This window comes from Neophocaena asiaeorientalis, unplaced genomic scaffold (assembly GCF_003031525.2).
Source record: "Neophocaena asiaeorientalis asiaeorientalis breed wild unplaced genomic scaffold, Neophocaena_asiaeorientalis_V1.1 scaffold150, whole genome shotgun sequence".
Taxonomy (NCBI): Eukaryota; Metazoa; Chordata; class Mammalia; order Artiodactyla; family Phocoenidae; genus Neophocaena; species Neophocaena asiaeorientalis.
Genome location: NW_020176571.1, coordinates 9086958 through 9100168, shown reverse-complemented (window position 1 = coordinate 9100168; position 13211 = coordinate 9086958). Strand labels below are relative to the sequence as shown.

Genomic DNA, 13211 nt, shown 5'->3' with positions numbered 1-13211 from the left:
ATTATGCAGCCATAAAAAGGAATGGAGTACTGATACATGGTACAACATGGATGAACCTTGAAAACATTATGCCAAGTGAAAGAAGCCAAATACAAAAGGCCACATACTATATGATTCCCTGTACATGGAATGTCTAGAATAGGCAATCTATAGCAACAGAAAGTAGATTGGTGGTTGCTTAAGGCTGGAAGGAGAAGGAGATAATAGGGAGTGACTGCTAAAGGTTTTTTTGTTTTGTTTTTAATTAATAGACTTTGTTTTTTTAGAGCTGTTTTCAATTCACAGGAAAATTCAGCAGAAAGTACAGAGTTGCCACATATCCCCTCTCTCTCTGCCTGCACAGTTTCACCTATTAACATCTTGCACTAGTGTGGTACATTTGTTACAATTGATGAACCCCATGTTGATATATTATTAATAAGTAAAGTCCATAGTTTACTTAAGGGTTCACTCTTTGTGTTGTACAATTCTATGGGTTTTGACAAATGCATCGTGTCATATATCTGCCATTAGAGTATAATACAGAGTATTAAAATCCCTAAAAATCCCCTGCCCTAAAAATCCCCTGCACTCTACCTATTCCTCCCTCCCTCTCCCGTGAAACCTTGGCAACCACTATCTCTCTGCCTGCACAGTTTCACCTATTAACATCTTGCACTAGTGTGGTACATTTGTTACAATTGATGAACCCCATGTTGATATATTATTAATAAGTAAAGTCCATAGTTTACTTAAGGGTTCACTCTTTGTGTTGTACAATTCTATGGGTTTTGACAAATGCATCGTGTCATATATCTGCCATTAGAGTATAATACAGAATATTAAAATCCCTAAAAATCCCCTGCCCTAAAAATCCCCTGGCACTCTACCTATTCCTCCCTCCCTCTCCCGTGAAACATTGGCAACCACTGACCTTTATTACTCTACAGTTTTGCCTTTTCCAGAATGTCATATAGTTGGAGCAATATGCATTTAAGTTCCCTCACACCTTTTTGTAGCTTAATAGCTTGTTTCTTTCTATTGCTAAATAATATGAATAACATTCCATTATATAACAGTTTGTTTATAAGGGTTTCTTTTGGGGTAATGAAAATGTTCTGGAATTAGATAGTGGTGATCATTGTACAACTGTGTGAATACACTAAAAAAATCACAGAATTATATACTTGAAAAGGATGAATTTTATGGTATGGGCTATATTTTAAAATGACATGAACCTTAGAGGCAGAAAGAATAGCAGCAAAGGAAGAATCAAGGTGGCGCAGAGACACAAGCAGATGAGAAAGACCACGAGGGAGGGGAGGGGTCAAGCATAAAGCTCCTAATTTATGAGTTTTAAAAGGCTGAGAATTAAGATAAAACTACTGCATTTAGCCAAGAGGGAGTTCCTGATGCCACAGGCTCCCCAGTCAACGGGTTTAACGTCTGTGGAAAGCAGAGGTGTGATTGTAGATGCCCTTTAGGGGCTTCTTCCAATGAGGAGGACTCCAGGGTCCAGATTAAATCCTATTCCAAAGATTCTTGGATCATTTTACTTTGGCTTTTTAGGAACAAACAACAAAAACAAATTCAGAGCTAAATCTGGGCGTGCAGGGAGCAAGCCCTCACTGCGGGCAAGGCCTTGAGCTAGGCCTCCACGTGTCAGGCTCACGTTATTTCACACCAGGGGAGGTAAACACTGTTATCCTCATCTTTTTCAGGTAAAGAGGGGAAATTTAATTTCTTTATTTAACAACCATTTATTGAACACTCACTTTGCCCCAAACACTGTCAAACTCCAGGAATATTAATGTAAGAAGATAGGGTCCTTATCTTTTTTTTTTTTTTTTTTTTTTTCGGTACGCGGGCCTCTCACTGTCGTGGCCTCTCCCGTTGCGGAGCACAGGCTCCGGACACGCAGGCTCAGCGGCCATGGCTCACGGGACCAGCCGCTCCGCGGCATGTGGGATCTTCCCGGACCGGGGCACGAACCTGTGTCCCCTGCATTGGCAGGCGGACTCTCAACCACTGCACCACCAGGGAAGCCCAGGGTCCTTATCTTTAATATATTTATTAGACTTCTGAAATGCAGCAGACATGAAATAAACACCATTATAAAGGGCAGGATATCAGTACATACAGGAGTCCTGCTGGGATAGGGATGCACACACAGATAAGCATAGTGATCTCTTTATTTCATGGATATAAAATCTAGATGGAACCCAAGTCCCCTGATTAGCATCACAGCAACTGACTCAAGATGCTCAGTTGTCACAAGCTGACTCACTATCATCAAGCGTGACTATTTCCCTTCTAGATTCCTAGGTAGGACTCATTAACCTGAACATATAACTCCCTGAAAAGGCTCTAAAGCTGACAGATGCTTTAAATGCAGTGCTATATTAATGCTATATAGTCATTCATTTAATGACTGGATTCATTTAATCCAGCTCACTGTGACATTAGTCACTTGATGGAGGGCAGCGGTGAGGAGGTTAACTAACAAATTTTTTCATTTTATGCGTCTCTGAAATTTCCCTCTGCTATTGGCGACTCTCTGTGCCCACCCACTGAAGTCAGGCCAGTTTATTCCTTTACAACATGTCTGATTCAGCTCTTCTTCTCTATTGCTACTACCTACATTACTACCCTACTTACAGAGTATTGCCGTGGGTTTCCCAGTGGGTCTCCCTCCCATCCCTCCTTTTCCATCCTTACTTCCCTGGTTAATCTGTCTTGCAAAGAACTGCCAAGTTAGCCTTTCTTTTCAGCTTATTAAAATAACTTTAGTGTATTTTTTTTTCATTGTGAAAAAGTAATACCTGATCATTATAGAGAGAACAAACTTTAACGGCCCTTTGGCCATGTCACGCTCCAGCTCAAGGGAAGGCCTCTGGCTCAGCACTGCTTACCAGGTCACCAAATCCAGAATACTGACTTCCTGTAGCTGCTATAACAACCACCACGAAGTTGGTGGCTTAAAACAACAGAAATGTACTCTCTCTGCTCTGGAGGCCAGAAAGCTGGCAGGGCTGCTGCACCCCCTCCAGAGGCCCTAGGGGAGAAGCCATCCTTTGCCTCTTCCGGCTGCTGGCAGCTGTGAGCATTCCTTCCTTTGTGGCCACGTCGATCCAACCTCTGCCTCTGTGGTCACACTGCCTCCACAACTGTCTGTCAAGTCCCCCTCTGCCTCACTCTTAGGGGGACACTTGCCATTGGATTTAGGGTTCACCCAGAGAACCCAGGATAAATTCCTCCTCTCAAATACTTAACTAAATCACATTTTTGGCCATATAATATTCACTCTTTTACCATATAAGGGGACCGGTTCCATTAGCACATGGATGTATCTTTTTAGAGGCTACCATTCAGCCCACTACATCCAGGCTCCTGCTCACCGAGCCAATTTTCTCTTTCGTTTTTCCCAACAAGTCATGCCTGTGTCCTTGGGGAGCTCACCCCACGCCCTGCACTCCTACCTATACTCACCATTTCTCTAAATGCTCCCTCTCCAACCCCGCCCCTGCCGCCGGATCCAAACCTGCAAATATTATGCTCCCTTTGGTTAGGGCCAGCCCTGGCCCTCTTTCTGTGAAGCTCTTGCTGACAATCACCTTCTGTCCACACATTATTTTTCGTCTCCGAATCTCTGGACCATATAGTCACCATCATGCTGAATTTACACGGTATACTGGTTATTTTTAGTGGTCTCACAGATTTAAGTTCTATCTCCTCCAAGTGATGTGCGCACCGCAGGCACAGAACCTGTGTTTTCTATTCCAATCCCCACTGTATCTGGCCCAGAGCCAGGCATTTAAAAGGCATTTATTAAAAGACTGATAATTGGATGAATAAATGCAAAGAAAAATTAGCAATATTTTGCAATTTAATTTAAATTGGTATTACTATGACCACCACTACCACCAGCTTATAGAAGTTGATAAAAAAAAAGAAAACCAAACCTCTCTCATAAGGGATATAAAATCTCAAAAACCAATCAATAACTTTTATTATTTTACCACGCTTTTAGCATTTATTTACATCCTAATGCTCTTAATTCTTTTTTTAAAAAAATATATTTATTTATTTATGGCTCTGTTAGGTCTTCATTGCTGGGCGCGGGCTTTCTCTAGTCGCAGTGAGTGGGGGCTACTCTTCGTTGCGGTGCGCGGGCTTCTCATTGAGGTGGCTTCTCTTGTTGAGGAGCACGGGCTCTAGGCACGCGGGCTTCAGCAGTTGTGGCACGTAGGCTCAGCAGTTGTGGCTCGTGGGCTCTAGAGTGCAGGCTCAGTAGTTGTGGCGCACGGGCTTAGTTGCTCTGTGGCATGTGGGATCTTCCCAGACCAGGGCTCGAACCCATGTCCCCTGCATTGGCAGGCGGATTCTTAACCACTGCGCCACCAGGGAGGTCCCCTACTGCCCTAATTCTTAAGGCGACCCATAAAAGTTTCAAGTTGTTAAGTCTAAGAGAATTACTGCATTTACATGAAGTGGCAGCATCAGCCCCAGCTAAGAAGGAAAATAGCAGGAAAGCTTGTTTCACTTTTGTTTTGAAAACATAAAGTGAAACGTTATCTGCCATCGATTAAAGAAAAATAAGATAGATATGAATGCGGCCAGCCACTGCTCTTTACCACTTTAAAGAAAAAAACAAGCAGCTATACTTTCATTTGTGTCAAGGCTCCCATAACTTCCTTCACAGCTGTTGGTTAGGCTTCTTCTCTTTTCTTATTTACCAGATCCTCAGGAAGAGAGAAAGTCTAATCACATCTTCCTGCTGCTAACCCTTCTGCCAGTTTTTCTCATCAACAGAGGAGTAACAAGATAAAGCAGGCATTTCTGACTGTTAACTCCTGCCTCTCCTCTCCCGACCCCTAATCCTCCCCTTCCCCAGCTATTACTGTTTGAAGTTAAATATAATACATGTATTTTAGCAATGCCCCAAACTGTTACAAACTGACTCAGTAAGAGTGGCCTACAGGCATATCTCATTTTATCGTGCTTCACTTTACTGCTTTCTTTTACAAACTTAAGGTTTATGGCAATCCTGTATTGTTGGATGATGGCTAGCATTTTTTGGCAGTAGAGTATTATTTAAGTAGGGTATGTACTTTTTTTTTAGACATAATGCTATTGTATACTTAATCGACTACAGTATAATGTAGACATAACTTTTATATGTACTAGGAAACCAAAAAATTCATGTGACTTTGCTTTATTACATATTCGCTTTACTGCAGTAGTCTGGAAATGAACCCACAGTATCACTGAGAGGTCGGCCTGTATACTTAACTGTCTTTGCTTCTTTACCACCCACTCTTCCCCAACCGCTACATTTTGGCTTCTGCCCCATCACTCTGTTGAAACTTCTCATGCTAGGTTCATAAACAATCTCCTGTTTTTGAAGTCCAATGGATACTTTTTCACTAGTTACTTTACATGGAATAACAACCTTTTTTTTCTGGTTCTCCTGTATCACTAACCTCTCCTTTTCAGTTTATTTTGCTGAGTCATATTCCTTGGCCTCTTCTGATCATTTTAAAGTTTTCCAGGGTTCTGTCTCTTTAGCTCTCTCTTCTGTCCACCGTCTTCATCCTTCAAGGATTTTATGCACGCTGCATCAACCACAACCTACCTTGTAATGGTCTCTAGCATGGTCTTCAGCTCAGGCCTTTCTTCTGAGCAATCTAGCCAAGCTGGTGAGGAGTCACAGAGGACCAGCATTTATTTTGAACCCATTATGTACTAAGTTTTTTTTAACACATATATAACATTTAATTCTCACACTAACTCAATAAGGCTTTATTAACACATCCAATTATAGGTAAAGAAATACAGTTCTGAAAAGATGAAAATAATTGGCCAACATAAACCATAGCAATATTTTCTTAGGTAAGTCTCCCAAGGCAAAAGAAATAAAAGCAAAAATAAACAAATGGCACCTAATCAAGCTTTTGCACAGCAAAGGAAACCATCAACAAAAAAGACAACCTACAGAATGGGAGAAAATATTTGCAAACAATGCGAATGACAAGGGGTTAATATCCAAAATATTAAACAGCTCATATAACTCAATACCGAAAAAACAAAAACCCAAACAACAAATGGGCAGAAGACCTAAATAGACATTTCTCCAAAGAAGACATACAGATGGCCAACAAGCACATGAAAAGATGTTCAACATCGCTTATTATTAGAGAAATGCAAATCAAAACCACAATGAGGTATCACTCCACATCTGTCAGAATGGCTATCATCAAAAAGTCTACAAATAATAAATACTGGAGAGGGTGTGGAGAAAAGGAAATCCTCCTACACTGTTGGTGGGAATGTAAATTGATACAGCCACTATGGAGAACAGTATGGAGGTTCCTTAAAAAAACAAAAATAGAACTACCATATGATCCGGCAACCCCCCTCCTGGGTATATATCTGGAAAAGAGGAAAACTCTAATTCAAAAAGATATATGCACCCAGTGTTCACAGCAGCACTATGGCAGTCCACAGCCAAGACATGGAAACAACCCACGTGCCCATTAATAGATTACTGGCTTAAGAAGATGCGGTGTATATATATATACATACAATGGGATATTACTCAGCCATAAAAAAGAATGAAATATTGCCATTTGCAGCAACATGGATGGACCTAAAGAATATTATACTTAGTGAAGTAAGTCAGACCAAGACAAATATTATATGATATCACTTAATGTGGAATCAAAAAATAATACAAATGAACCTATATACAAAACAGAAACAGACTCACAGACATAGAAAACAAATTTATGATTACCAAATGGAAAAGGGAGGGGGGTAGGGATAAATTAGGATTATGGGATTATCAGATACATGCTACTATACACAAAATAGATAAGCAGCAGGGATTTACTGTAGAGCACAGGGAACCGTATTCAATACCTTGTAATAACCTATAATGTAAAATAATCCAAAAATATATATATATAACTAAATCACTTTGCTGTATACCTGAAACTAATACGGTACTGTAAATCAACTATACTTCAATAAAAAAATAATAATCTGTCCAAAATCATAATAGCTTTAAGTGGCGGAAATTAGATTTGAACTCTGGTTATATGCCAAAATCTATGTTCCTTCCTGATTGGACCATCTGCCTCTAGTCTTGTTCCAGTTCCTACATCTTTACCCTAATCCAGTCTCCATATAGCCATGAACATTTTTTTTGAAAACACAAATCTGATATTATCACCTTTGCTTTAAAATCCTTTAATAGCTCCTCAACAACTATGGTGCCTTGGTTTTCAAACAAAATTCAAATTCCCAGGCCCTGTTCCCCAAAATTCTGATTCAGTCTTCTTTATTTCACACTTTGAAAAATACTGGCTCAAATTTCTGAGCTTAACTTGCCAAGCAAATCATGATCTGGGCCCTGATTATCTGTCCATCTTTATCTCTGCCCACACCTCTACTTGTGCCTTATGCTCTAGCTCAGGGATCAGTAAACTCCAGCCCAACTGGCAAGCCAAAGCCAGCCTGTTGCCTGTTTGCAGAAATAAAGTTTTATCAGAACACAGCCATATCCATTCATTACATTCTGCCTACAGTTGCTTTCACGCTGCAGTGGTAGAGTTAATTGCAACAGATCGATCACATGGCCCACAAATATTTACTATCTGCCCCTTTAAAGAAAATTCCCCAATTCCTGCTCTAGCTTGTAGCAAAATACTTATTTCCCAGTGCAGTATGCTTTAGTATAGGACATTCCCTCTTTCTCATTTTCTGAGGGAATCCTATTCTTCTTTACAGATTCATTCCTACTGTGTGAACCCATGTCTGACATACCCAGTCAGGCATCCATTCTTAGTGCCCCCAAAGCACTTTGCCACGACCGCCCTCATTTCTTACCTCACCACGTTGTAATTATTTTTCTGTATGTCTGTCTAGCCCACTGAAACATAAGCTCCTGAGAATAATTATAAACTCTTACCTGTCTTTGTATCTCTAGCACAATGCCTCGTATTACATACATATTAGGTGTCTAACAAATGTTTGACGATGAATGAATAAATGAACAAACTTTTAGGAAAACCTTAAAGAGCAAAACATTCTGAATACGGTTATTTAAACTTAGATTTCAACTGATATCTGTAGAGGTACCCTAGTTAAAATGTACCCGTAGCCTGCGCAGGTAAGGAAGGCAGATTTAAAACATGAATATCTACTGTCTAGTTTGGTAAACAAGCTGGCTCTTCTGTCTTGCTATCATGGAAAGCATGGATAGAGCAGGAGGACAGAAAAGGAAGAAAGTCTCTGGGCTCCGTGGCACTGCCCAAGGAAGGTAGTTCCAACTATAGCAAAGGATGGCTAAGGGGCCGACAGGAGGGACTTCAGGGGCCAAAGGACAGCTCTGGGAATGTCAAAGAGATTTTTGGCCAGGTTAAAATTTTTGTGAGAACCAGCAGTACTCAGAACAACTGAATGGAACAAATGACCAAAGGGGTAAGGAAGGTATAAGGAACCTCATTTTCAAAGAACCATGTGGAGCACAGGTGGAAAGGAAGTATGGAGGAGAAGGGCAGCCCATCTTAGCACCCTGTGGCCAGTGGCTGACACGCGCTCTCACCAGTCCCTCAGCTGGAACTTGGTGCCCTAAACTGTCACGCTGGGCAATACAGAATGGTGGTCTTTTACCAGCTTAGTCTGCGGCAGGAACACAGCTGGTCTAGGATATCTCAAGTTACTCATTCATTCATTCGATAAACATGAAAGTCAAACAGAAAATAAGAAACCCTCTGTCTATGATCAAAGCCTCTGAAAATAACAGATTTCAGTTTTCTTTGTAATTGAATGCAGCACGTTAGGGAGAAGAGGCTTTCATAAAAACAAGTGCTTTTTCTTAGTGGTGAACAAGCAGGTAGACTCAGGACACTACCTTTCTCATACAATCTGACAGCTAAGGGCACAGTTTTAAGGTCGTTTCACGCCCCATCCCGTTGTCCCTGTCCCACTGTGGGGCATAGTTAGGAGCAGAGGGTAGCATGGGGGAAACACAGCTGCAAATGCCATGCAACAGCACGCACTTAAAAATTACTAAAATGAGCATCTCAGGTGCCTACTGCACTGTGTTAAAGACCGAGGAAGTCCCTGACAGGTAATATGATAAGGATAGTATTTTCTGAGTGCCTATCATGTGTTAGACTCTGTATTCCATGCTTCACGTGCATTATCTCTAATCCTCAACAAAGCCTGGGAAGAAGGTATTGACCATCTAACAGATAGAATGGAAGCTCAAAAAGGTTAGATAACTTAGCCAAGATTTTTGCCTTCCCAACTAGCCTAAGTAGAAATCTATTCAATCAGAATTTGAGATCTGCTACTTAGCACTTCCCCAAGCCCAGTCTGTCTCTTGCTTTATTTTTCCCCTTAGCTGTAGTCTGTATACTCTGGCTGGCTGGCTCAATAGAGCAAACTGATTAATAAAGCCCAGGTACATCTAGGGCAGTCTCCTTAATGCCACTCTGTTCCAATTCAGTTCAATCACTATTAACCAGTACTCTATGATGTAACATAACAGGCACACTGCTACCTACCTGGAAGGCAAAGCTGCACTCCCATTCAAAACTGTCCTGCCCTGACTCCAGGAACCTAGACGGCAGAAGGTGGAAAGCTCTTGGCAAACTCATTCACCACCACTGATGAAAACAACTCAGAATACAGAATCTTTATAAAGGGATTCATCACATCATCATCATGTTTCCTGACCTGCTCATTCAAATACTGCCTCTCTGTAACTGCTGCACCTGCCCACTTTGTCCTCTTCCTGTTGCCCTGGCCTTGCTGTCAGCCAGTTTGTCATCTTTTATGCTCTCACCAGCACAACCACCATATACTACTTTCAAGCCTCAACTATCCCCTTATACAGGGGAAAATGGAACCTGAGATTCCATCACCCATACATAATGTGAGGGAAAAGCGTGTTTTGTGTGTGAGTATGTAGGTATCTACTAGGAGGAGAATACAATTTTGTGGGACTGTAACAACTAGAGCACAGGGAAAGGCAGGCCTAGGAGCCTTTTTAAAAGAATGTTTCATACCACCTGACTGCTGAAAGAGCAGTCCAGTCTTGCTGTACGTGGCATTTAAATATTACTCAACCACAGCTACGACATGTATTCAAAGTGAAAGTAGTGTATTCACAGAGGCACTATCCATCCAGAGACATCTGAAGTGGTTTTTCTTTTCCGTAATCGTTAAAGATTGAAGAAACTGCTGGTTTTTAAATACCGTCACAATACAATGAATTAATAAAGAATGAGTACTGAATTCGTTTTGCTTACCTATGAACCTTCTAAGAAGTTATGAAAAGCCTAGCCCCCAAATTAACTTCACTCTTGAGGCAAAACCGTAACACTTTATACCTTCCACTAGAGCTTGCCTGTTTCTAGAAATAAGTCCTATGTTATTTTATAGGTAGATAAATAACTCAAAATCCTATGTATTTTTCTTGAATTTATTTGAGATTACTGAAGACTCTGAGAAAGTTATTACATGTTTCAAAGGTTCAAAAAAGAAACAACTGAAAATTATGTAGAATATACTGTGAGAGTCTCAAACCGAGGACATAAAAGAATATGTTGCTTTAGCATCCTTTCCCAGCCATATCCAGGAAAGATAGTGGATACAGTATTTGGACTTAATTTCAAAATTAACACTGAAAGATCAAGCTAGCAAAGGTTGTTATGGAAAATTCTCTTCTGATTTTTCTGGAAAACTTTCAGAACTCCTCCTTTCTGTCTGGGAAATACCACTTCCTATTAGGAGGGGTTTGCTACTTCACAAGTAAGCTTCCTCTAGGTGAGTCCTGATTCCAGAGTACTGCCTTGGGCTTTCCCTGCTTGCATTTCTCTCGGAGCCTTCTGCAGGAACAGGAAGAGGAGATAAGGTAGAATAACAGAAGCAGCACAGAGAAGATGGAAATTTTTTCAATCTCTCTGAGGATGGGTGAAACAAAAACTTGATAGCAGCAAAACGTTACTGGTTAGGTGGAAGGGGAAAGGGTACCCAAATGAAGGAAAAAGCTATCACAAGCGGCATGCCAGAGAGTGTGGAAAGTAAGACCTCTGGAAAGCATAGGGAAGAGTGTCTATTTTGAAAACTGGCAAACTCTAGAGTCTGATTCCTTAAAAAAAAAAAAAGTCCAACTTCCTAAACACTCTAAAACATCGATAAGCTGATGATGAATAAACTGACCATCACCATCTTCATGACATATAACTAGACAACACTAACGCGGACAGACAAAGGTTATACATAAACTATATGAATTAACCAATAACGAATACTGTCGGTCATTTATCATCATAGGGATAAGTGATCTGGATAGGGAAAGGGGGATGGGGATGGAATATTAAGATAGATTAACAAGAAGGAATTCATTCCTTTTCTTGGAGAAGGCTTTCTAGAGGAGGTTAGATTCCAGACTCTGGACGAATAGCAACAGGAGCTTAGCAGAACAGCTCAGAGGGGGAGTGAACCGATTATATGAATGGGGCATTGAGTAAGGGAGCCTGGGAGAAGAAAGGGGGACCGTCAAGGGGAACAGGGCCGGTTCAGGGTGCCCTAGTTAAGGTCTCCAACGTGGAGAAAGGCTGGGTGGGGGCAAAGGAAGGCAAAAAGAAAAAGCACAGTAGTTTCTTCACTTATCTCGGGAGGACTAGGGTTTACACTACCTGGAAAAGCTGACCAACAGGCTTGCCCTGGGTGTGATTTTCCAGAGGTGTGGGCCCTTGCTGGAAGAACGCAGCCCGCTGTTCCCTCAATTCCTGTCTGGGTAGCTGGGGTCATGGCTGGAGGCGCAGAGATGTCTAAGGCCGGTGTCTCTTGGGTGCTGCGTGCATTACGGGGCTGAGGCTCAGCGGCGGGACGGGCACTTAGCGACAAGCTGGCGGCGGCTGCAGCAGCTGCGCGTGCAAACTCCGGGACTTACCTTACTGTCATCCATCTCGGCAGACAGGCCAGCCCGGCCGGGCGCTCCCTCCCCCGGCCCTCCCCCGGCTCAGCCGGCCTGGCCCGGCCCGGCCCCAGCCCCGGGGGAAGAACGGGATAAGGTTCTGACTGCCTCCTCCTCTCGCCTAACAGTTCGCTTCCCTGATGCCACAGTCACGGGGACGAGGGACCAGTTCAGGGATGGCAGAGCGGACCCTGGAGGCGGCGCAGAACACCTCCCTTCCCCGCGGCTGCCTCCTCCTCCCCCTCCATGACAGGCTCTGGCTGTGTTTACAGACGCCCTGGAGAGAGGCCCGGACCGGAGAGAGGGCGGCAGCGCGGCGCGCCGATTGGCCGCTTCGGCTGCCGTAGCACCGCGGCATTCTGGGGATTGTAGCTTTCGTTACCGTGGTCTCTGCGCGGCGAACCAAAAAGGAAACTACGATGTCCACAGAGCCTCAGAAAGACGTCCGTTTTCCTGCCGGCGAGCGCTACGCAGGAGGGGCCGAAACTACGTTTCCCACAATGTTTTGGTCCCTGGGTTCCAGCGGTCCAGGCGTAGGAAGGGGACCCTAGAAGCCCCGCAGAGGCGGACCTGAAGGAGGGCCCCTGGGAGCAGGCCCTCCTCATAGACACCGAGGAAACCCTGTTTATTTTAAAAATTCAACCCCACCCCCAAACAAAACAAAACAAACAAACAAAAAACCTAAGAATGCACAATGGTGCAGCTCCTTCTGGAAACCATTTGACAGTTCCGATATTAGACATCGAGTTACCATATGGCCAGCAATCCCACCGGAAATGACACCGTGTGTCCCCACGAAAACTTGGGCAGTAACGTTCTGTCCTAAAGGCGTTATTCTTAGTAGTCAAAAAGTGGAAACAACCCAAGTGTTCAACAGTGGATGAATGGCTGGCCAACTGTGGTATTTATATTGAAAGGAGTATTATTCCTCAATGAAAAGGTATGAGGTACTGATACATGCTGCAGTGTGGTTGCGCGAGGATGAGCCTTGAAAACACACAGTGAAAGAAGCCAGACCCAGAAGGCCACATATCGCGGATTCCACTTATAATGAAATGTCCGGAATAGGTACATTTAAAGAAACAAAAAGCTGGTGAGTGGATGCAGGGGGGCTAGGGTTGGGGAACAGCAGGGAGGGAGGGGGGCCAGGAATGGGGAGTGGTTTTTAATAGGTACTGGGTTTCTTTTGAGGTGATGAAGCTGTTCTAAAATTGATTTAGGGATGGCTGCACAACTC

The 13211-nt window shown here is 42.8% G+C and overlaps 1 protein-coding gene across 2 annotated transcripts in view; it reads right to left on the bottom strand.

Annotated features, from left to right (window-relative positions):
• CREBL2 (cAMP responsive element binding protein like 2) overlaps positions 1-12240 on the bottom strand; it is a 29242-nt gene extending 17002 nt beyond the window's left edge. Inside the window, exon 1 of one of the 2 annotated variants that reach the window (XM_024733316.1) lies at positions 11951-12240. In XM_024733316.1, coding sequence (XP_024589084.1) covers positions 11951-11965 — 15 coding nt within the window. In that variant the 5' untranslated portion in view covers positions 11966-12240. The remainder of the gene's footprint in view (positions 1-11950) is intronic. The other variant, XM_024733317.1, reaches the window with a different exon arrangement.
• Positions 12241-13211: the final 971 nt, after the last annotated feature.